Here is a 25,124-nt window from a genome sequence, read left to right as displayed (position 1 = left end):
GGAATCTGCAGGACCGTGTCACTGATGCGATGTTAGCCGAGAACGACAGTTGATCGTCCAGGGTCACACCCAGATTCTTCGCAGTCCGAGTTGACGTCACCACAGCGTTCTCAATGGTGATGGCCATGGAGGTGATGGCCAAAATAAGAACGTTTTGTGTATCTGAGAAGGGTTCTATTTATTATTTTATTTACTGCACAGGGCTTATATTAGTAGTCCCACTGACTCACTCATTCAGCTCAGGTCCTGCGTGGGAGGAGATCTGGCTGGGAGGAGACCTTCCATCAACAGCTGGACCAATCAGGAAGAAGGCCTCCTGCTATTTATGGCTGTCAGCAGCTGTATACATTGGCAGTGTGTGGCATGCTGCCTGTGATGTTACACGCTGTCAAAAAGTTACACGTCATATACAGTATGTTGGGTGTTGAAAGTTAAGTAATCCCTCTGTGTTGTATACCCTCTGTTTGAAACCGCTAAAGTAGTGTTGACTATAAATGAGTTGCTGAGCAGCTTGCTAAAGGAATTGTACTTGATTTGAGTCACTCTAAATCCAACCATAACCCCATTGTGGATTTTGTTTCCGACGACCAGCGCCAGCTTTTTGAAAGACCAACAACCTTTTAGATTTAGACTAGGTTTCAGTCAGGCAACTCTTAGATGATTTTAGAATACATTTTTATTGAGCATAATTGAGCATAGATATATGACGCATAGTTTGGCGTCAAGGCTCTGTATCTATTCATTCCCTGTAAGCATGAACATTTTAATTAATGTTACATGCCAAATAGAATTACAGGGAATGAATTAAGACCCCCAAGGGGAATCTAGAAACAAAGCCTACAGGTGGATGCCCGGGAGGCGGTGGGATTGCAAAATTGACGGTCAGCAGCAGACAGTGAGGCAGCAACAGCAGCACAGCCAGGAGAGAAGCCAGAATGACAGGTAGGCAGAGAAGATTAAATAGCCTCCCAGATCAGGAGAAGAGAGCATGTGACTGGTCACCTGAACAGGTTGGCATGCTGCCTTGAGTTGCCTGCCTGAACTAGCTACGCAGGCTTCGCATCATTAGGGAAATTAGATTAGATTAGGGAACAATTGTAATTTTGATTTGTTATAGGTTAGGCTAGGTGGGGTTTTAAAAGTATGGGTTAGAGTGCTACCTATTTAGGTAGCACTCTAATTAGGTAGCACTACCTATTTAGGTAGCACTTTACAATAATGACCCGTTATAAAGCATTTATAAACGTTTATAAGTAGTTTGTAAACTATTAACAAATCATTAACAACCTGTTTGTTGACATTCGTAAATGATTACTAAAACCTTTATAACTACACTTACAAATCATTTGTAAAGTATTAGTAAGTAGTGAACTATTCATGAATAAGCCATTTATATACATCTGTAAAAGATTATTAAATCATTTGTAACGACCCATTCTAAAGCATTTATAAACGTTTATAAGCAGTTTGTAGACTATTAACAAATAATTAACAACCTGTTTATTGACATTCGTAAATTATTACTAAAACCTTTATAACTACGGTTACAAATCATCTATAAAGGTATTAGTAACTATTCATGAATAAGCCATGTATAATACATCTGTAAATGATTATTAAATCATTTGTAACTGATGTTACATAATATATACAAGCTATTGGTAGCTTGTTCATGTTTAACATATGCTTTGTTAAACATTCCTAAAGTATCTATAAATCCTTAGTACATGTTATTATGTGCCCTATAGTAAAGTGAAGACAGTTCATCATTTACAACTGTCTGTTAATGTGTTTGTTCATGTTTAACATGCTTTGTAAAACATTCCTAAAATATCTATAAATCCTTTGTACATGTTATTATGTGCCCTACAGTAAAGTGAAGACAGTTCATCATTTATGACTGTCTGTTAATGTGGACTTTCTACTTACCTGTTGCAAACTACCTGGCTTTCATGAATGCAGACACCAAACAATTACTAGAATTATCATTCATGTTAAGCAAATGATGCGTAAGACATTCGTAAAGAGTATGTAAACCATTTTTGGTGTTAGGGACCAAAAAAGTCACTACAAAGTACTACCAATCAACTCTAAATTGCCTGAAACGTACTCCTAACAGGTTTTTGGGGGGACGATTTTGGCCTCCACACTTAGTGATTATTTCGGATTTAACTTTCGTTTCGGTGGTGACCAACTTTCGTTTCGGTAGTTTGATTACAAAATGTAAGTTGTGTAAAAAATAATCTGACTATACTAAGTTGTTATTTGTTTGTTTAAGTCAGGCTATACTCTACTCAGAGTCATAAGTTTACAAAATGTACTAAAGTACAGTGAACGTCTGTGCGGTTTGTCTTCATCACTGAAAATAACGTACATGTAAACTGATGTCATGTGCAGTTGGGGTGAAGAAACACAACCATTTCACTCCTAATAATACCTATTTGATTTGACATCCTGACTTGCTGCTGTAGCTGAGGCTTGAACCTGTTACATGCAGCTCACTAGTCAGTGACTCTATCCATTCACCTACAGCTGTTTCCTTGGAATCTGTGGTTCTGAAACGTTTTGTTGTCAACCCCCCAAATTGACATGTATTTGGGCAGTGGACCCCAATGTGAAAAGATGTAGTGTCAGGGCCCCCCATGAAAAAGATTTATATTTATGCTGTAACACATTCTTTTTAAAGTTATTTGTCTTGTTTGTTGTTCAAGTCAAAGCACCAGGAAGGCTGTACTTGTCAGCCATCTGTTAGCTCAATGGGTTGAGACGCAGTATTCATGATCCAGAGGCCATGAGTTCAAATCCCATTGATGTCTTTCCTATGATTCTTTCCTTTGCAGACTGGCTTCCAGAAGATCAACTGAAAACTACCAGGAAGGCTATATTTGTCATCCAACTGTTAGCTCAATGGGTTGAGACGCAGTATACATGATCCAGAGGCCATGAGTTCAAATCCCATTGATGTCTTTCCTATGGTTCTTTCCTTTGCAGACTGGCTTCCAGAAGATCAACTGATAACTACCAGGAAGGCTATACTTGTCAGCCATCTGTTAGCTCAATGGGTTGAGACGCAGTATTCATGATCCAGAGGCCATGAGTTCAAATCCCATTGATGTCTTTCCTATGATTCTTTCCTTTGCAGACTGGCTTCCAGAAGATCAACTGAAAACTACCAGGAAGACTGTACTTGTCAGCCATCTGTTAACTCAATGGGTTGAGACGCAGTATACATGATCCAGAGGCCATGAGTTCAAATCCCACTGGTGTCTTTACTGTGATGCTTCCCTTTGCAGACTAACTTCTAGAAAAACAAGTTAAAACCACCAGAAAACCTGTAACTCTCAGCCAACAGCATAGCTCAACTGGTAGAGCGTCTGTCCAATAACATGACTTGACTTTACTTGAGTGGGTTCGATTCCCACTCGAGTCAAGTGTCCCCGGTAACTTGGGGCAACGGATACATTGACTGATATCCTTAGTGATGCTTCCCTTTGCAGACTAACTTCTAGAAAAACAAGTTAAAACCACCAGGAAACCTGTAACTCTCAGCCAACAGCATAGCTCAACTGGTAGAGCGTCTGTCCAATAACATGACTTGACTTGACTTGAGTGGGTTAGATTCCCACTCGAGTCAAGTGTCCCCGGTAACTTGGGGTAACGGATAAATTGACTGATATCCTTAGTGATGCTTCCCTTTGCAGACTAACTTCTAGAAAAACAAGTTAAAACCACCAGGAAACCTGTAACTCTCAGCCTACAGCATAGCTCAACTGGTAGAGCGTCTGTCCAATAACATGACTTGACTTGACTTGAGTGGGTTCGATTCCCACTTGAGTCAAGTGTCCCCGGTATCTTGGGGCAACGGATAAATTGACTGATATCCTTAGTGATGCTTCCCTTTGCAGACTAACTTCTAGAAAACAAGTTAAAACCACCAGGAAACCTGTAACTCTCAGCCAACAGCATAGCTCGACTGGTAGAGCGTCTGTCCAATAACATGACTTGACTTGAGTGGGTTCGATTCCCACTCGAGTCAAGTGTCCCAGGTAACTTGGGGCAACGGATAAATTGACTGATATCCGTAGAATAACTTGTAGGAGTGTGTTGGTTCAAATCCAGTACAACCCAGGACCGAGCGGTCCTGGGTTCGATTCCCACTGGTGGTTTTAACTTGTTTTTCTAGAAGTTAGTCTGCAAAGGGAAGCATCACTAAGGATATCAGTCAATTTATCCGTTACCCCAAGTTACCGGGGACACTTGACTCGAGTGGGAATCGAACCCACTCAAGTCAAGTCAAGTCAGGTTATTGGACAGACGCTCTACCAGTTGAGCTATGCTGTTGGCTGAGAGTTACAGGTTTCCTGGTGGTTTTAACTTGTTTTTCTAGAAGTTAGTCTGCAAAGGGAAGCATCACTAAGGATATCAGTCAATTTATCCGTTGCCCCAAGTTACCGGGGACACTTGACTCGAGTGGGAATCGAACCCACTCAAGTAAAGTCATGTTATTGGACAGACGCTCTACCAGTTGAGCTATGCTGTTGGCTGAGAGTTACAGGTTTTCTGGTGGTTTTAACTTGTTTTTCTAGAAGTTAGTCTGCAAAGGGAAGCATCACAGTAAAGACACCAGTGGGATTTGAACTCATGGCCTCTGGATCATGTATACTGCGTCTCAACCCATTGAGTTAACAGATGGCTGACAAGTACAGCCTTCCTGGTAGTTTTCAGTTGATCTTCTGGAAGCCAGTCTGCAAAGGAAAGAATCATAGGAAAGACATCAATGGGATTTGAACTCATGGCCTCTGGATCATGAATACTGCGTCTCAACCCATTGAGCTAACAGATGGCTGACAAGTACAGCCTTCCTGGTAGTTATCAGTTGATCTTCTGGAAGCCAGTCTGCAAAGGAAAGAATCATAGGAAAGACATCAATGGGATTTGAACTCATGGCCTCTGGATCATCTATACTGCGTCTCAACCCATTGAGCTAACAGTTGGATGACAAATATAGCCTTCCTGGTAGTTTTCAGTTGATCTTCTGGAAGCCAGTCTGCAAAGGAAAGAATCATAGAAAGACATCAATGGGATTTGAACTCATGGCCTCTGGATCATGAATACTGCGTCTCAACCCATTGAGCTAACAGATGGCTGACAAGTACAGCCTTCCTGGTGCTTTGACTTGAACAACAAACAAGACAAATAACTTTTAAAAAATGTGTTACAGCATAAATATAAATCTTTTTCATGGGGGGCCCTGAGACTACATCTTTTCACATTGGGGTCCACTGCCCAAATACATGTCAATTTGGGGGGTTGACAACAAAACGTTTCAGAACCACAGATTCCAAGGAAACAGCTGTAGGTGAATGGATAGAGTCACTGACTAGTGAGCTGCAGGTAACAGGTTCAAGCCTCAGCTACAGCAGCAAGTCAGGATGTCAAATCAAATAGGTATTATTAGGAGTGAAATGGTTGTGTTTCTTCACCCCAACTGCACATGACATCAGTTTACATGTACGTTATTTTCAGTGATGAAGACAAACCGCACAGACGTTCACTGTACTTTAGTACATTTTGTAAACTTATGACTCTGAGTAGAGTATAGCCTGACTTAAACAAACAAATAACAACTTAGTATAGTCAGATTATTTTTTACACAACTTACATTTTGTAATCAAACTACCGAAACGAAAGTTGGTCACCACCGAAACGAAAGTTAAATCCGAAATAATAAGACCTTGTCTGTGAAGTACAGGCGTAGAGGCAGCTCTACGCCTGTACAGGCAGTAGGATTGTGTATTCAGTCTCATGCCATAGTTCTTGTCTAGCTTTTGACGATAACCAGGTCAATCTGGCCTGCGCTCTCACACAGTAGTAAACATTTTGTCTGCCTGCTCCAAACACCATGAAAAACACTGTTTTTATTTATTCTTAGAAATTTTGACAAAGGCAATTAATGTAATATTTGGAATTAATCTATGAATTGACTAATCATTGCATCAGTTTTTATAAAATGGATTTTCCAAAATACGTATTATTTTGTATCTCAAATAAATTTCTCAGACCCTAAATTTGTATTGTAATACATTTTTGACCCAGTATTGTAACTTGTATCATAATACTTTTTGATGTATTTTTGCCCCTCTCTACTGACACACAATATAAATTGCAATTAGATGGGTTAATAGTAGAGAGCACCTTAAAGAATCTACATATAAACAGAAAAGACGTCAATGTAGTTAATTCAATCTTTATTTGCTATGTGCTCCCTATTACAACAAACAGCATCAGTAGTGTACACTTCAATCTACACAAATACACAGAAAAGCAATTAGAGAAGAGAACGAACCACTAGGCAAGAGATTCTTATTGCTTATAGCCATGGATAGCGCAGGGGTATAGATACAGTACATGTTATATCCTATGCAGTAATATCTGTCTGAGGCTCAGGGATTGTCAATGTATCATCTAAAACTATCCTATATTCATCTTTACAAGCTTAGTATAACATTAGCAGCAATGTTTTATAGGCAGCAAGTAAAGGACATGAACAAAACTGGGGAGAAAAGGGTAAAATGGTTAGGCAACATTTGACAACTACACGCAGCATCAAAAAACAAAAACAAAAATTAAACAAAACAAAACTAGACTTGATTTACTGGTGCTAAAATACCACTATTCAGGGTTTATTGATAAAAATAGGAGAATTGACAGTTAAATACATTGCTGTGATGGTCACAGCTTCGTTAGGGAATTCTACAAAACAGCTGTGAAAAGACAGCTTTCTGACAAAAGTACAGTACATCTCAAAATTGAGCATGTATATTTACATCTAATTGTTTGCAAAAAACAATGTCATTTCTACTCTACTGTTTCTTTTTTTTATTGTTATTTTGTTTTTACGTAGCAATCCAACAATCACATTGAAAGTGTGGCTGAAATATGGCGTCAGTTACGTATATAAAATGTCAAAGGTAGTGACCAGGTGGCACTGCACATAAAAATTCTTATTTTTTATTTTTTTACTTTCAATAAATATTTTTTGTACTCAATGCTATATACAAGTACTATACATTGGCACACAGGAGTGAGTGTGGATAGTTGCACGCTATAACGTTGCTGAAACACAAAACTGTGTCTTTGCTATTGCAGTCAGATGCATGTGGTTGTGAAGAAATCCTTTTTTCAATAAATAGCTCTCTCCCTCTCTCCTCTGAATCATCTTCTTTCACTGTAAAAGCCATTTAGAAAAACAACAAAAAACAACAACGAGAACAACAATACTTTGGGGGAAAAACATCTTCCACAAAAACTCTGAAAGTCCAGCTCCATCTGCTTACAATGAGGCGTACAATGAGGCTTACTGTACTTTAGCTACACATTATAGTTTGAAAACTGGCTTGAAATCAAGGCACAGTTGAAGTGAATATACATTATTCTTACTGAATACAGTAACTCCATTATCAGGCACCAATATAGACTTAGGACTGCTACATGATTCTACGCACAAAACTCTATGAGTGTCACACAATGAACATTCATTGTGATGCATACAATACACACACATCCTACATGGCTGTGAAAAGCGTAAACTTATTGTCAAGCACCTCTTTGTCACGCCGATTCATGCAATGGTTGTTGAATGTTTCAAATATCCTCAGCTTGCCTTCTTAAAAATAATACTGATATTTTTCATGTACAGTATTTACAGGAACCTTTATAAATATCTATAGTTTTCCATAGAAACTGAAGAGTGCCAGTAAACGAACATTGCCGGATATAAAAGAAATTCTATACAACTAGAACCATCGTCCTATGGTTAGCGATATTACATAATGTCCGGCTTCATTCCATCACCACATAAAGTGTTGGAAGCCTATTAAAATCCCAACAAAGTGAGCTCCATAGGGATTTGGACATGAAGCTTTTTCCAAAAGTTTGCTTCAGCTTGATTCGTTTTTTATATATTATTTTAGGCTTACAGTTACACAATAACTAGTAGGTTAAATGGCAAACTGTCAGTTTTAATCCAAGGGTCCTTTCAGCAGGCCAGATGAACAATTTAAGAACAACTCTTTTTTTTGTACGGTGTCCAAAATATTTAGTGTGTTTATATCAAATCAATTAGTATGCAGGGATCTCTACAGCCATAATTACTAGATTGTTTATATTCTCTTTGTACCACTTCAGTGTACATCTGAGAATTCAGCTTGGCTTTAAATCAAATAGATGTACATTAAAGTGACATAAATAAATACGTTTGATGGACGTTTCACCAACAAAAGATCCCCCACAGAGGCAAACAGGAGAAACAGCCTTCAAATAAAAGCCATCTACAGTATGCCAACATTATTAAAGCATTGTTTGCAGGGATATGATTCAATGCTGGCTTGGAAACATAGACTTGCTTGTTGGCTAGTTCTATTGCATTATTACCTAAACGCCTATGTGATTCATAGCCTGTGGAGACACACCTTGACCACTTAAACCCTATACTTAGTTGACCGGATTCCCAAGGGCTCTAAAATAAGCCCTCACCTGTTTTCAATCTACTCTAAATATCTTTGCCGTAAATAGCCGATCTATAAGCTCACAACACTTCACAACGCGACACGTTGTGAAGTGTTGTAGATGTAGATGGACTATTTTCTATTTATAATATTTACTTTTCTGCTATTTATCATGTGCTATTTATTATGTTAGCCCCAGAATAGGGATGCTAGGGTTCAAGTGGTTAAAGGCCAGAGTCTAAAGTCCTAGATAAATAACATGATCTTTGTTTTTATTACATAGACCCCCATAGACCCTTTTCACAGTAGACATTTATTTTGACAGGCAAACACAGCTTAAGGTAGTAATAATAGATGCTGGTGTGTTTCACCCAAGTGTTAACTGTACGTCAACATGGACAACACTTGTACAGTTATGTATCATGCTGGCACACAGAAACACCTAAATAAAACATAGCCACAAATAACGTTATTTCATTCAGCTGCGTTCACTTGTAAAACAAAACAAAATAGCTACTGTGAAAAGGGTCTGTTGAATATGAAGACGTTCCAAATAATCTGGGCACCCTGCAACCATTGCCTAAAAGGAGTGAGGTTCTTTCACTCTTCATCCGATATGACTGAAATCTTCCACAACTTTAACCCATTCAATCTGGGAACGCATCTGTGTCATTTTAGATTTGAGCTATAACCATTATTCTAAACTTTGGCTATTTTTGAAACATCTTGAACATTGTGCAAATCTTTTTTGAAAAAAAAACGTTTTTAACTCAAATCTTTGCTTCTGGGGTCCCCGGAACAACATATTTTGATGGGGTTCGGCGGCCAAAAACAGATCATTTTGGGGGTCCTTGACATGAAAAAGTTTGAGAACCACTGATATAACAACATAAGTTTTTTCAAAGAACTGTTAGGATTTAGAAGCCATTTGTAAAGATTTGCACACATTTTCATGATTTTTCAAAAAAAGCAGATCAACAAGTTGATCTGCTTTTTTTGAATAGCCCAAAGAAATCTAAAATGACAGAGATGCATTCCCGGATTGTATGGGTTAAACCGTCAATCTAGATCATGAAAAGCGTGAAACTAAAACAAAACAGCACTTCGCTCTCCAAATTCCTACGCAGCTTACTGTAGGATGACAGAGACAGCTCAAATAAATGGCAGGGAATGGGGGGAGTGGAGACACTAAAATCAAAGTGAACCAGCACTTTTCTTCCTCTCTTGCTCTTTATCTCATCATCATCTCTTGCTCGCTCTCTCTGTCTCTCTCTCTCTCCCTTGGTTGTGGTGAAGTGAAATAATGCAGGGTGATGCTGGATATCTGCTGTACATTATTGTCCTGATGGGTTAACCACTTAAACCCTACTGTATATATACTGTGTTGACCGGGGTCCCCCAGGGGTCTATACTTGGACCGCTCCCTCTACACCAGCGATTCCCAAATCTGTGGTCCGGGGCTTACTGGTGGCAAAACAACACGATTTTAATGATAATAATATTATCATGTCTATTTATTTTAAATGTTTTTTTTAGGTCTAATTTTTTTTACATTAATATTATATTATAATATTAATATAAAAAAATGGACCAAAAACAGTCATGGTATTTTTTTCTTTCAAACCTTGAAAAATTGGTTTTCATTTTGATACCGATGACGTAAAGTATACTATCCATGTTATTTTCATTCATCCAAGCTGGAACACAATTGATTGATTGATCAATAAAATAAACGTGCTCTGAAAATGCACACGGCCCACCCATCTGACCACTTGACACGGCAGCCATTCAGCTTCATGTAAGTGTTCAGATGGGTGGGCCACCGATGCTTTTCAAGTGGGCCCCGATCCAGAAAAGGTTGGGAACCGCTGCTATACACCGAATCTCTCACCGCCAAAAATAGCCGATCTACAAGCTCAAGCTTGTGAGCTTGTAGATCTGCTATTTCCCTCAGAACCTTCGCCTACTGTGACACGCCCAGAATAGGGACGCTAGGGTTCAAGTGGTTAATATCGTTACTCATCTCTCGACCTCGGAAAAGGCCGCCGGCCGACTACTCTCCGTCGCGCTGCCCGACCTTTGACCCACAGTAGTATCTGCCTGACGTTCAGGCCAGACCGCCAAGGATGACGGCGCCATGGCGGGCAGACTCCTGCCATTCACGTGCTGCGGGATGCGCCTTTGCGAGTTGCTCGTCTGTGACGACGGGCTTTTCCTCAGCGGGGCGGGCGTGGCCTTGTGTTTCGAGGCGTTGCCGGGGGTCGCGGACCCTTTGCCGTTAACACGCCTACCGCTCCGGGTGCCGTTGGCCTCCATAGAGGCGGTCAGTGTCTCTAAAAGCTGGGAGGCCGAGCCGAAGCGAACCTGATCCTCCATCTCGGCTGCCTCGGAGAGCAGAGAGAGGACGCCGCCGCGCTTGGTGCAGGAGTCACAGCATAGCTTGTTGTAACCCGGAATGGAGCAGTACCGCGCCAACACCTCCATTTGGCAGAAGATGGATTTGTCTCCATTACATGGCTCGTCTGTCAAGTCAAAGAAAGAACACAAAAGAGTGTCACATCCGCGCGTCTCACAAAGCATTGAAAAGCAATACGAGATAGCCTTGAAAATGGAATCAAAAGTCATTATTCACAAGCAGAGAACTCATTACAACGACTCAGTACTGTATATGGGCTGAATCACACAGTATGTATCACACACTATGATACAACACGTTGCCTTCTCTTTTGCAATTGAGAGTACCGACGTGGCAATGTGTATTTGTGGTGTAGATTCATCTATGGCTGTCCATCACAGAGTTTGTGGAGCTGGGGCTGAGGTACTATGAGGCAAAAGACGGAAAATGGACAACGGCAAAATGGACAACGCCATACACTGATATGGCAAGTCGTGCCCATGTCTGTGGCAAATTTCTGATTTTGAGAAAGAAAGGTTTGCTACTAGCCTCCTTAATTTCCTGAAAATGGCAAAACCTGCTTTCAATACGTTGTGGGAGAAAGACTTTTTTCAGAGACAATAGATTTAATGAGTGTATTTGGTGTGGTCAGATGACCACGGTGAAAAATGGTGCAAGAAAAGAGCAAAAACTGGTGTCATCTGTTGGGAAGTAGCTGTTTGTTACCAAAGCAAAGGAGGGCAGAACTGGACAAGTAAAGCTGATGACAGCTTTCATGAATCGAGAGAAAGCTTAATGGTTCTTCGTAATAGGTATACAGTAGGACACCGATTTCATTCATGCATAATACTATCATTCTAAAATATGTAGCAGGGGTGGCAGATAGGCTACAGTAAGCCTTACGTACTGTATATGTAGCTACTGCAGCTGCGGCTACTGTGCACATAGTCTAATGAAATTAATATTGTCGCTGCTCAATGTCGACTATTGATCCATGAATAGTGCCGTTTCTTTTGTGTATGGGATGTGCGAGAGCTTGCTCTTTGTTCTCGTAACTTGGGTCCATTCTTCCCACATTAAATCAACCCAACGAGGTGTTTGCATTATTAGCTGTGCATTGTTGACAGTAAGTGCATATAATTGCTGTTATTTCCATTACACATTGTCCTGGTCCTTAAAACAAATAGCCTATAATAGTTGGTCTAATATTAGCCTTCCCTATAGACCAATTATTTGTTTACCAACATCGAGACTGGACGCACAGGTGATTGTTTCATGCAATCAATTCCCAACATATTGTTTCGGGGTGCGCTGGTTTCAGCACATTCAACCTCCTCTTGTGTGTTGGCTAGTGAGGCGCGTCCTAGCGAGACATGACAGAATGGGTTTCATTTGGTGCCGGCCTGCGCACACAGACTGGTTCTTATCAGTGTGACGTCGTATACACTTATTTTGTATGTCCGTGGCAAATATCTAATGTTGACAAAAATGTCCACCACAAGCTGGCATGGTGGTTACCCCCGGTAGTGATCAAATCGGTAAACCTTTTTTAGAGCCAAGTTAGATGCTCTTATAATAGCCTATTGGACATGGCCTATCCTACCAGACTGAAGTCCAGGGGCTGTGCCCAAATGTTAAGTTCAATTAGCCTACTTGCAGAAATTAGACTATTCCTGAACAAGCTTCATGATCATGCATTTTTGGTGGGTGTAACAGAGCACTTACTGTAAATATGCTTAATGTTAACATACAAGGCCACAACAAATATATTACAGACTTGGCCGAATTGGCCGCATACGGTCATTGCATACTGCCACTTACTGGTGAATGCCGTGGCCACCTTGTCATGGCCACCATATGGACCAAACTGACATATGAGTTTCAAGGTTGGATACAGTGATTAACCGCTACATACTGTACGTAAGAGGCCAAAAACGGTCACTACAGAAGAAATGGGGAGCATCAATGTATGGAATGTATGTAAGCAGCAATGCCCTCACATTCAACCTCATTGATGAAACGTGAATGAGGTTTGATCATAAAAATCATAAAAAATGGTATGATCAAAATGTACATGTTTGGAAATATGTGGGAAGGTATTATGCTAAACAAGAAGGGGGCTCGCAACTCACTTTAAAAGCTCCAATTTTATTCACAGCACAGCAGCAATATACAACGTTTCGACCTTGCGGTCTTTTCCAATATAAGGTATTATGCTGACATGACTCCTACTAACAGCGCCATATGGACACTCACTCCGACATAGAATACACAATGCACACCATAGGCGCGCTGAGAGGCCACTGCAGGCAAAAACATGTCCTGTACACGCCTGATAAAATATGAAATGTATAATAGTTTTCATATTCCCATTATTAGTCCTAGAACAAATCAGAAGCCTAAGTATTCAATCCATCATGTAGCGTATAATGTGACAGAATATTACTGACATAACTCGTGCCTTTCAGCGTTGGGAGCAGGAGCATGCACGCATTTGTGCACAGATAAAAAGTAATATGGCCCGGATTAGACACATTTTGACCTATCCAGCCTGTGACTTCAAATGAGTTTGACAAACCCTGACATGATTCATGAATAATGGCTTTGTTACACCTGAAAGCCTCAAGCTTCAGCAATAGCTTTTGAAAATCGTATGTTAGCTATGTAACCAATGGGCAGCAGTGGCTCACAAGGTCTTGGAAGGTTGACATTTCGATTCTCCTCCTGGCTGCATGTCAAAGTGTCCTCGAACAAGACATTGCATGGTTTCGTCTGCCATAGGTGTGTGTGTGAATGGATGTGAAATACAGTGTAAAGAGCTTTGGATAAATGCACTACATAGATGCAGTCCATTTACGTAACAACTCCAAGTTCCCTGGATTTAAGGAACACTATAATATGCTGGAACATAAGCATTGACAGCCTGGCTTTTAAGCGTAACAGGATTGTTATAAAACGATTTGTAATGCAAGAATAGGCATAAAATAACCAATTCACCAAAGCTGGTCACCGAAGATTGTTCTTGAGTGGGTACTAAATGTGAATTGAATTGCAGAGTGGACTTCTTGAGCCTTGTTTACCCTCGTTCCAATATGTATGAGATGAGTTCCTGCATCTTGTCTGTGCAAAATTGTGTAATTAAATACATTGTAGAGCAAGGCTCTAGGTAGGAGCTAGGCTTTTATAATGAATACACAAAATTGAGTATGGAGAATTAGGGCTGTTCATAGTGAAGTGTAAGGGTAAGTGTAGATAGCCATGGACTGAATCTCATTGTGTTAAGCCTTTTTCTTTGTACTACAGCACATGCTGTAACCCCAATGATGAAATGAATGAGAGTGTACAAGTGGGTCCATTTCAAGGACGCCGATACTGTGGGTGCCTCGGGGCTAAAGCACCCAGGGGACATGACGAGCACCCATCACAAACTCATCACAAACAAAGAAAAAGAAAAAAACTCCGATATCGTCACTTCATGGAGTACATTTTCTGTACCAAATTAACCGCATTTAAGTAAAAAAAAAAAAAAAGGTAACAAACCCGGAAAATAACCGCACATTTTCGCTCGCGGACATAAATCGGCGCCCCTGGTCTATTTGGTTCCATTTGTACACTCTCAGAGTTATATAAACACTGAGGATTTTACAGTGTAGATGGGGGTCTAATAGATAAATAAAAACACTGGGGGATCAGGCTTACCGTGACACGGTCCTGGTCTGCATGGTCTCATGGCATCTGGTTTGTCCCCACTGCAATGATCTCCAATCCGGCAAGTGACCAGACGTCTCTCTATCCCATCTCCACAGGATACCGAGCACTACAGAAGAATCCAAACACAAGCTTAAGCATAATAGCTTAGGTAAATAAATGTCAACAATCTTCTTGGCACGTATAAGCAAACATAACCAAATGAAAGTTATATTTTTGGGAAAGGTGGTTTTGTTAAGTTCTATATTGATTGACATCCCGCCCTGAACATGTAAAGAGCTGCGGAGACCCCTGATACTGAACAAGCACTCTATAGCAATATGGGAATATAGAGCTATTTAAAACTGTACTATGTAACTCTTTCTTTAGTGAATAAAATGTTATTTGTCCAATCTGTAAAGGTAAAGTATATTAATACAATATAACTTATACAGTTGGGGTGATTGGTTGTATTTGGTCTCTTCTTTTGAGACATTTATATCCTCTTTCTGGTTCGACACAAATTTTGACCTGAAGGTCAGTAAGCAGGCAGGCTCTATCAGCACAGTGCTCACTTATTTCAACAACACAAATATCACTTACTGTATCTTTAATGGTAAGCTGGTAGCACATAGATACAGTATCTGACAAGATACCAGATTACATTGACTGACTGCTCATTAGAAGCCAGCCTTCTAATCTTGCGACATCGGCTATTTTTGAAAAGTATAAAATAGAGCTCAAAGTTGCGCTCTGTCATTTTCATGCCGGCTTTGCTTGTTCAGGGGAGAAATAAAAATGTGACCTTCAGGCACTACCATCTGTCAACTGATAGTGGTCAGACCCTACCACAGGATCAAACAATTCTCAATAGAAGAGCAGGGAGAGCAAATACAACCACAACAATTCTGTTAGTTGTATGTGTTAAGATACGGCACCATACAGATTGGTCAAAATAACATCTAAAAGTTACGTAGGGTAGCTTTAACTGGTTAATGTTAACTTATTCACTGCCAAAAACGTAATTATTATTATTCTTTTAAAACAAATATATTTTTTGGCCGAGACATTTTCAAAGGCGTATAAAAGTCAACGGGAGGTCGCGATGACATTTTTATTTTTTTCACGGAAGCACAGTGAAACCCTCCGGGATTAGCAACCATCAGGGGATCTATCATAATGGTGATTACTTGAAAAAGGTAAGAAAATTGAAAAATCGCTGGCAGTGGATGATTTTTTAATTTTTTTATTCTGGCAGTGAATGAGTTGTTAATAAGCACGGTACCATTACCATGGTATTTCCACTGTCCAATTCGATGCTTTGCTTTATACACTGAAGGCAAAGACAAGCTTGACTCATTGAAAGGTGGGAAGAAAGGGAGTCTACTGCCACGCCTCAGCCAAACGAGGCAAGCCCGGTGAGTCACAGGAGCAGGACTACAGCTATTGTAGAGAACACACTGGAACAGCTCGGACAGTTCAGGCCTCTTTTATTAAGGTGCTAGGTACAAGTAATGACAAGTCATTACTTGTCATTACTTACAATTACTTAATGACAAGTCATTAAGTAATGACTTGTCATTACTTGTTGTACCTAGCACCTTAACCCATTCAATCCGGGAACGCATCTGTGTCATTTTAGATTTCTTTGGCTATTCAAAAATAGCAGATATACAAACTCATAGTGCGGTACCGAGTGCCGCGCTATGAGCTTGTCTGCTATTTGTTTTTTTTAAATCGTGAACAATCTTGCGCAAATCTTTGAATATATATTTTTTAAAGTGAACATTTGTAAAATATTTTGTTCCAGGGGCTCCCAGAAGCAAAGATTTGAGGTACAAATGTTTGCTTTTTTCAAAAATAGCCAAAGAAATCTAAAAATGACAGAGATGCTCCAGTGGCTTCTCAACAATCATTGAAAGGTGAGTCAGAGGATCTTCATCAGTATAATCATTTATCATCAATTGGGCCAAGAGGTAAAAAACGTTTGATCCCTATCCGAGTGGATTAGATTTGGATTTGGGGTGTTTAAGATATTATATTTCTTACAGTCTGGATCTCAAAGTGATCCAAGTACTGTTTTTATTTTTTATTTTAAGCAACCCAAAATCCAAAAGGGATATTGGGCCTGGCGATCAAAACCTTGATCTGTGATTTTGCCATAAAAAAGTGGAAGCAAGCAGCAGCTTGTGGACTTACTAATTGACTTGACTTTTCATTGTCACACTAAACAGCTGTGACTGAATCAATTAATCCATAAATCTGTGTGACTTCATGCAAATGCAGCACACATAAAATGAGGAAAATGGATAAATTATGCATTCCACATGAACTTGAATCACTCAGAATTGGGGCAATTAGTCCCTTAACTGCACTAATGTCAGTCTGTCTTGTTCCCATACACAACGTCCTTGTATCAGATAATTGCGTGTAGAATATTAATATTTTAAAAGCATATTAATAGCTTATGAGAGTGAGAGGGTACAGGCATTTAACATAATAATGAACCCAATTAAAGGAAATAAATAAGAGTACAAAATAAAAACTTAAAAAGCAAGATAAAGTAAAGTAGTAAGACACAGTGGTGAACAGCAGTGGTGGACAAAGAACTCAACCCTAGTACTTACAGTAAGTGTGAAAGTCTAGATAATCAACTGAAAGTGAAAAGTTGCTCCGTCAAATTTGAACTTGAGTTAAAGTACTGGAGTACATGCTGTTAAAAGTTATTAAAAAGTATTCAAATTACAAATTGCATTATTTAATATTAAATTATCAATGCATTAATGTATACATTTTCTTTCAATAATAAGCAGCTCTAAAGCTCACAACGCATTGCAATGTGAAGTGTTGTGAGCTTGTAGATCTGCAATTTTCACTATTTGAAAGAGGCCTTACGTGGTTAATTCATAATGTACCTTTTCACTTCTTAGAGATGTAGTGCAGTCAAAAGTACAATATTTATCTTTAAAATGTAGTGAACAATCCAAAAACACAAACACTCAAGTAAAGTACAAACACTTAAAAACACTTAAGTACAGTACTCAAGTAAATGTACTCTGTTACTGTCCACCACTGGTAAACAGGAGAGATTGTGTGGTTACAGCACCTCTGACCAGGCCCCTGTTCTCCACTGTGCAGGACACGGTACTCTGTTGCAAGGCCTCCGGCTCTCAGGTTTCTCCCCGCTGCAGTACTTGCTGTGGACAGAGCGGTTGGTGCCGTCGTGGAGGAAATGCACACAGCGCACGGTCCGGATCTGAAAGCCAAGGCTGCCGCAGGTTTTTGGACAATGCTCCCAATCATCTGCAATCCATCTAGACATGAGAAAAGAAAACGACACATTACATTGCAATACCATACAAAACAACATGTTGATTTTAACCCATTGAGACCTGAAGCCGATTCTACATGTCTCCTAAATCCCAACAGTTTTCTGAAAAACGTACAGTATGTTTCTATATCAGTGGTGCTCAATCTTTTTCATGTTAAGGACCCCCAAAATTATATGTATTTGGCCACGGACCCCCATCAAAATATGTTGTTCCAGGGACCCCCAGAAGCAAAGATTTGAGTTAAAAATGTTCGCTTTAAAAATATATATATTCAAAGATTTGCACACATTTTCACGAATTTTCAAATATAGCAGATCTACAAGCTCGTAGCGCGGCACTCGGTGCCGCACTATGAGCTTGTATATCTGCTATTTTTGAATAGCCTAAAGTGTAAAATAATGCTTTTTAGCTCAAATCTAAAAATGACACAGTTCCATGTCTTAATGGGTTAAAGGCTATGTAGTATTCTCTCCAGAATTCCACTTTACAAAATCATTAAGTATCGTAAAGTAACAATTTGCGAGTCATTCCATTTACGTCATGTCTGACAATAGTTGTTGAGCTACAGTACAATTCTGCCAGGGAAAGGGCATTCGTGGCTGGCTTGCAGTCCTTTATACTTCTATTCCACTACATCTCAGTGGCAAATATTGTACTTTTGACTTCACTACAATTATTTGAAAACTTTAGTTATTGAAAACAAACAAAACAATCGCGCGCGCACGCGACTTCGCACCGGGCCCCGCATTTCTCCCAGACGGCTCTGGTACAGAGAAGAGGAGATTGGGAGCAGCTGAGTGAGCAAGTCTTTACAGTCAAAAGAAAACTGCTACATTATGCCTGTTGCAACAGCCAGTGGAGATTGGTCAAGAATAATATCCTGTACAGTATCTCACAATTACAGGTATAAGACTGCATTACTGGCAGCACAATTTTGTACATCTAGCACATTAGCTGACCCAGCCAGCAATAATAGATGTTATGTCAGCCAGCAGCACCTGCAGTGTTATCTGCCAACTGCCTGTTTACATTGTCAGAAAATGCCAGCATTTTTTTGCTGTTTAACCTATTTTATACTCTTTTTTGGTACAACAGTGGTGTAAGCTCTGTATAAGAGTGTCTTCTCGATGCCTAAATTGTAATGTTGATTGAATTAGGAAGGAAGAAGGAAGGATGCTGGTTAGCACAGATTCCTCAACAGTCAAGACAAGCACATTTTTCATGATTCCCCCACCAAAGGTGAATTTTATACAAATACTGTATATTAAAGATATATAGAATTGATTAAATAGATTAGTTGTTCAATGAATTGTTACATTTATTTAATTACATTTTGACATCCATTCGGCGTCATCCGAGGTTGGATAACGAGGGCCAAGATCAATGCTCAATATGTCCATATATGTCCATAGTACTTTGCAGACATTTGCGATAATTGTGTTGATATAATGTAGTACAGTATATGTTAACCGTGTATTCACTTCGTAATTCTGAGGACTACAAGTTTGAGAGGGAGAGCATTATAGTTTGAGATCATTACGAAAAAAATGACTGATTATTGATTTTCGTAAAAAACAGGTAATCTCTCTCTGCCCCTCTTCCAACAAGTATGGGACTGAGAAATGGACAAAACAAAACAAAAAACTGCAAAATAATAAGTTTGTTTGGAAGAGTAGGCAAAACTTCATGTTTTATCAAAGCACCTTGGGCGGCTCGCTGCAATTACCATGCTACTGTGCAGAGACCACAAACAGATGGGAACCAAAAAATAAAAAATAAAACAAATAAATAAAAACAACTTCCAGACAATAAATTGCATTAAGCACCCTTGGCTCAACAATCTTAAGGAAAATATTCATCATAACAATGCATGCTTTTTAGGATTTTAATGAGGCTGTTGATGCTTCAGTCAGACAACAAAAATACATTGTACTTTTGTACACTACGTATATTGTCATAGAGAAAAAATGCAATTGAGCCATGGAATAAATGTTAGAAAAATGTCGTGCATACACTGTACTCTGAGGATTGTGTATAATCTGTTTACATTACACTGATGAATGTTTGGATGTCATTTGCCATGTTTGTTATTTAGATTGGTTGGGTGTTTTATTATCAACATAAACATACGTAAATTAGATTGAACAATTGAAAGGAATTGTCTTGCCTTCCCATTTAACTTGTATATGTGTAAACACCTACCATTGCAATAATACAACTACCGTACGGTACCGTCTCATTTATGAATTTAGCAGGCAATTTTGATGAGGTTTCATAAACAAGATAGCTGTACATTTACAGACTACACAAGAGCATATTGGTTGTTAAATAAAGCCACAAAGGGGGAAAACACACTTGGTGAAGTGGATAGAAAATATAATCAAATTGCTGTGAGAACATTGGCTATCACCTCCAGATATTTATTGATCTGACTGAGAATGAATTTGGGACCCATGCAGGCGTATTGTTCCCTCTGAGACATTCAGTAATAAGTCAGACACACATGGCTTGCACTCACATCTGGCAGCAACAGCCAGCAACGGTAGCTGGGCTACACTGGGTGGCATGGAGCAGCATGAATTGGCTCTATGCACAGCAGCCATATTAGGCCTCATCACAGGTGTTACCAATGATACTAATGAAGGCTCTGTTCCATGCTGATATTGTGCATGTTGGCTCACTGGAAACACTCTGTTACACCAGTGGGTCTCAAAGTGTGGTCCAGGTACCCTCATGGTTCCTTGAGGGGGTTCCAAATGGACCCTTACCGGTGTGTAACTCTGAGAGTGTACAAATGGACCCCAAGGACCCCCGTAACTCTGAGAGTGTACAAATGGAACCACTGTGCTACACTAAATGGAACAGAGCCTTCATCATCATCATCTTATAATTCTACAAAGCTCTGTGCGTGCGCCTGTGCCCAAAATCTCTTCTGCCCGGTTCTCCTCAGTGGCTGGAGCAATTGATCTGCATTTGCACACAGCCATTGACCATTACCATGTGCACGGAACACCGGAGCCCGTTTTTCTCTTTCCCCAAATGTCATCTGTGCGTGCGTCTGTGCCCAAAATCTCTTCTGCCCGGTTCTCCTCAGTGGCTGGAGCAATTTATCTGCATTTGCCAAATCTTCACCAGTCAATGGTTGGTAAAGTATAGCCACTAGCCAGTCAAACTTAGATTCCAGTGTTGTAGAGCTAGCCAGTTTAACTTTACGCAGTTACTGTGCACTTTCCCTGCTTGTGAATCTATTCACTGACCCTGCTTCTCTCTTCTCCAGTGCCTCCTCCTTGCTGTGCGTTTGGGTCACACACACACGGGTCATAACAGTTCACCACACCATCCTCTCTCGGTGTGTGAATGCGTGCGTGAATGTAAAGCACTTATGCACCCACCCTAACCTCGCGTCACCAGTCTTTCCACCTCGGAGGAAAGCCTGGTATGCGTTACTAAAGACCCATATGATGCGGTCTAGGCCACGCCTACTGAAAAAAAAAAGAAGAAAAAATAATCCTCTTTCCGGATTCTGCCCATCCAGTTTTGCGGTGCCGCTTTGTTTTGGTTACCCAATCCCTATTTAAATGGAATAGAATTTCCCCGTGGGATAATACAGACGCTAAATAGTCTCCGGATAGTGCACGCACATTTACATTTAAAAAATAAGCTAAACTATGCCGCATCAAGGATTTTATTAGGCCGGACCTATTTTGGGGTGAGACGTCTTTCCGGTTCTGCCCACCCGGCCACTTTTTTTTTTTTTTTACTTCCGCTCCCGACCGGATCATAGACACTAAAAGATATGCTGCCCAGGCTACCCCCACCCTGACCCCCATCCCTCACAACTCCTCCCACTCCTATCCATTTCCTGCACTCTTATGTACCTGTACATAAGAGTGTACAGTACATAAGAGTACACAATAAAGCACAACCTTGAACCATTTATCAGAGATGGTCACGGAGTGTTTGTTTATCAAATGTTTCATCAAAACAAAAGGTGAACAGAACATACATAATGTATACATAGGAGACAACATGTAAGATACTTTGACAATGGGGACTAGTAAAATGATGGACTTCCCATTACTGAACAATATTAAGAAACTTTTAAACTAGCCATTGTAAATGTCAAATTAATCAATATTGAGCAACTGCAATGGCCTATTTCGTCCCCTAGACGTTATAGTTTAATATAATGACTTCCCCAGAGCTGGTTTTGTGATCTTTCATTCCTCAATCCCCTCAAATTAATTATTTGTGATGATGCACATAAAATACATCATAGTTATTACAATGTCAACTGTTTGTCTCCTGCCTGCTTGCTGTAAGGTTTGCCTCTTCGGTCATTAATACTAAAAAATCTACTCTGCAATCCTGACAATGTTATGCAGAAAACAAATGACAAGCACACCAACTGCGGCTTGATATGAGTTTAGCACCGTGTGTTGGTGGCGGTCATGCAACTTTCGTATATAGATGACATCTTATGAAATGTCATAAGCGTACTGTACTTTATTGCAGCTGATGTGAAAATTATTATTACTATTATTATTATTACAATTATTTTTTATATAACAGGCAAAGCCAACACGTAAATAGGGGAGTTATTGTTTTAATTGACTAATTCAGCACTGAATAAATACATTTATTTGTATTTAGCAAGCTACATGTACCTCTTATATCATCCCTGAAATAAATCGTATTAGCTGTACCACCATTATGATATGGTAATACAGTACTAAATCTACCCACACTGTAGGCACTGCACAGAATTCTCAGAATAATGCCTTGATGCTGAAGGGAAAACAGAAATAAACCAGAACACAAGAAGACAGCTGATACATCCATATACATACATCCACTGCACATAAAGAAAATCCTTGTTTACAGTGGCAAAACACTGCACCACAGAAATGGCTTCAATCATCTGACAAAACATTACTTAGCACACATTTGCCATATCACTCTACCATTTGGACTGCAAAAGCATGCTAATTAAAATCAATTAACTTTTCATTTCAGAAGCTTGATTGATTGAATATTTTATTGGACAAAAACGCAAAACAGCACGAGTACAGTCAAACACTTGGTCTAAAAGGATAACACCAAAAAAGTCTTTGCGGTCTTGTTTCCATTGGGGCCCTGTTAGCTCACGTCTATTCCTGTTCATGTGTATGAAGTGGCTGTTTAAAAGCATCAACATTCAGTAATGGATCACGCTATAAGGTGTGAACGACGTTAATAGCAAAAAGCAATGGGATAGCAGAGCAGCGAATTGATGTTTTCATTATTTACAAAGGAATCGCTTCACATATTTAAATGGTATGCTGTAAGTGCACACAGGTCACATTTACAGGCCTCTGATAAAGAATACTGACGTTCTTTTCCATTCAGGAGGATAACCCTAAAGCCTGAGTTCAGATCTATTGATTTCAGTTGGTTTCATTAGCTCTGCGTGAGCCAAGCCGGCTGCAGCTTGGGAGAGAGATCAACCATACATTGGACAAGATAAAATATGTCACACCGGACTTGTTAATGAGTATCACATCATGCTTTGAATCGTATTTATGGATTAATTGCAATGACTTTGATGTCTTTTATGTGTATCATCACAAATAATTAATTTGAGGGGGTTGAGGAATGAAAGATTACAAAACCAGCTCTGGGGAAGTTATTATTTTATACTGTAGCGTCTATTTCATTAATTTATATCTTTGATGGTGAATAATAATATTTAATTAATGATTGGGTAGTATACATTGTTTATGCTACTTGAAGAGGAAAATCATGCTCAGTAAAGCTAAAATACTAAAACATTGTTGCAATTGTTGCAACCAAAAAAGCTATTACAGAAAACACTCGTACTCGTTATTGGTCAGTACTGAAAAATAAAGCACTTGTACTCAGCCTAATATTATAAGGGGGCCCGGGAGCCCAGGTGTCAGAGTACTCAGGATTTCTAGGAGTGCTCCTGTGTGAAATTGAGGCCAAGACCACTGATCCATCTAAGACAGGGGTCTTCAACGTTTTTCAGCCCAAGGACCCCCTGGCTGAGAGAGAGATGAAGCAGGGACCCCCCACTACATTCAAGATTCAACTTTTTAATTGATTTCATATTAACAGTAGCTTCATTGACTATCATCAGTGTTGTGTAAATGTATGTTTTTTTGTTCATTTCAGACATTTAAACACTTAAACCTTCGATACTTAGTAGGCTACTTGATTTGCTCCTTTTCCCCTTACACCAAACCTCTTTGCCGAAAATAGCCAATCTACAAGCACACAAGACCCCTGCTCTAAGAGAATAAACTTCCCATGCTCACCTTAATTTGCCAAACTGCATAAAAATACGCACCACACACCAAATAACTGCAAACCTTTGTAGGAATCTAACTGATACCTAGAGTGCAGTAAATCCCATCACTGCCAATAAGCTCGGGCCTTTAACATGTCTGTTAAATTACTGTATATCTAGATTCTTGGACTAAGATTCTAAATGTGCTTGTCTTCGCTGTTGATGAGTCTGTACTACTGCATTATGCATTATCCTTCCTTCTTCCTTCCTAATACAATTAACATACGATTTAGGCATCAAGAAGACGTTCTTATAAAGAGCTATTTGCAAGTGCCAGAGAATATGGAAATTAAGCATGAACTCTAATCAACAAACTAGGTAAATAATAATCACATACAGTAACTAGAGTGCAAAGAGAACAATGTAGTGCCTCAGGGAAACTAGGATTCCAGGTAAACAGTGCCTATAGCATCTGTCTAAACACCATACTGTACTATGCAAATATGGGCCTATTTTTTAACATTAGTGGTCAATAAATATAAACCAGCATCTATCTATCGAAATGTCACAATAGTGACATTTCATCATTATCACATCTTCATCTGGCATCAACCAAAGTGTGAAAAAGGTGAGGTATAAAGGAACTATAAAATATTGTTTTTGCGCGATTTTTTGCGCGGATTTCGCGGATTTGGGTACTTTTTTACCCGTTTTTTGTTACTTTATTTCGGTTTTAGGGTTAGGGGTAGGGTGATAGATATATAATTCAAAAATTTAATTAAAAAAAAAAAAAACTTTTTTTTTTTTTTTTTAATAAATAAAATTATTGGATAAACATTGGTGGCTATAGCCACCGAAGCCCACCCCTAACGACGCCACTGCCTGGGATAGCTTTTAAGTTCACTGCCAAATAC

At 39.5% G+C, this 25,124-nt stretch overlaps 1 protein-coding gene across 1 annotated transcript in view; it reads right to left on the bottom strand.

Annotated features, from left to right (window-relative positions):
* Positions 1-9,518: 9,518 nt before the first annotated feature.
* Positions 9,519-25,124, bottom strand: part of adamts3 (ADAM metallopeptidase with thrombospondin type 1 motif, 3) — a 209,088-nt gene continuing 193,482 nt past the window's right edge. The window contains exons 20-22 of the mRNA XM_084055325.1: positions 17,696-17,903; positions 14,602-14,719; positions 9,519-11,029 (exon numbers count right to left, since the gene is read on the bottom strand). Coding sequence (XP_083911451.1) covers positions 10,527-11,029; positions 14,602-14,719; positions 17,696-17,903 — 829 coding nt within the window. The 3' untranslated portion in view covers positions 9,519-10,526. The remainder of the gene's footprint in view (positions 11,030-14,601; positions 14,720-17,695; positions 17,904-25,124) is intronic.

This window comes from Gymnoscopelus microlampas (genome assembly GCF_963454915.1).
Source record: "Gymnoscopelus microlampas genome assembly, chromosome: 4".
Taxonomy (NCBI): Eukaryota; Metazoa; Chordata; class Actinopteri; order Myctophiformes; family Myctophidae; genus Gymnoscopelus; species Gymnoscopelus microlampas.
The sequence above is the reverse complement of the archived record's forward strand: the minus strand, read 5'-3'. Positions and strand labels throughout refer to the sequence as shown.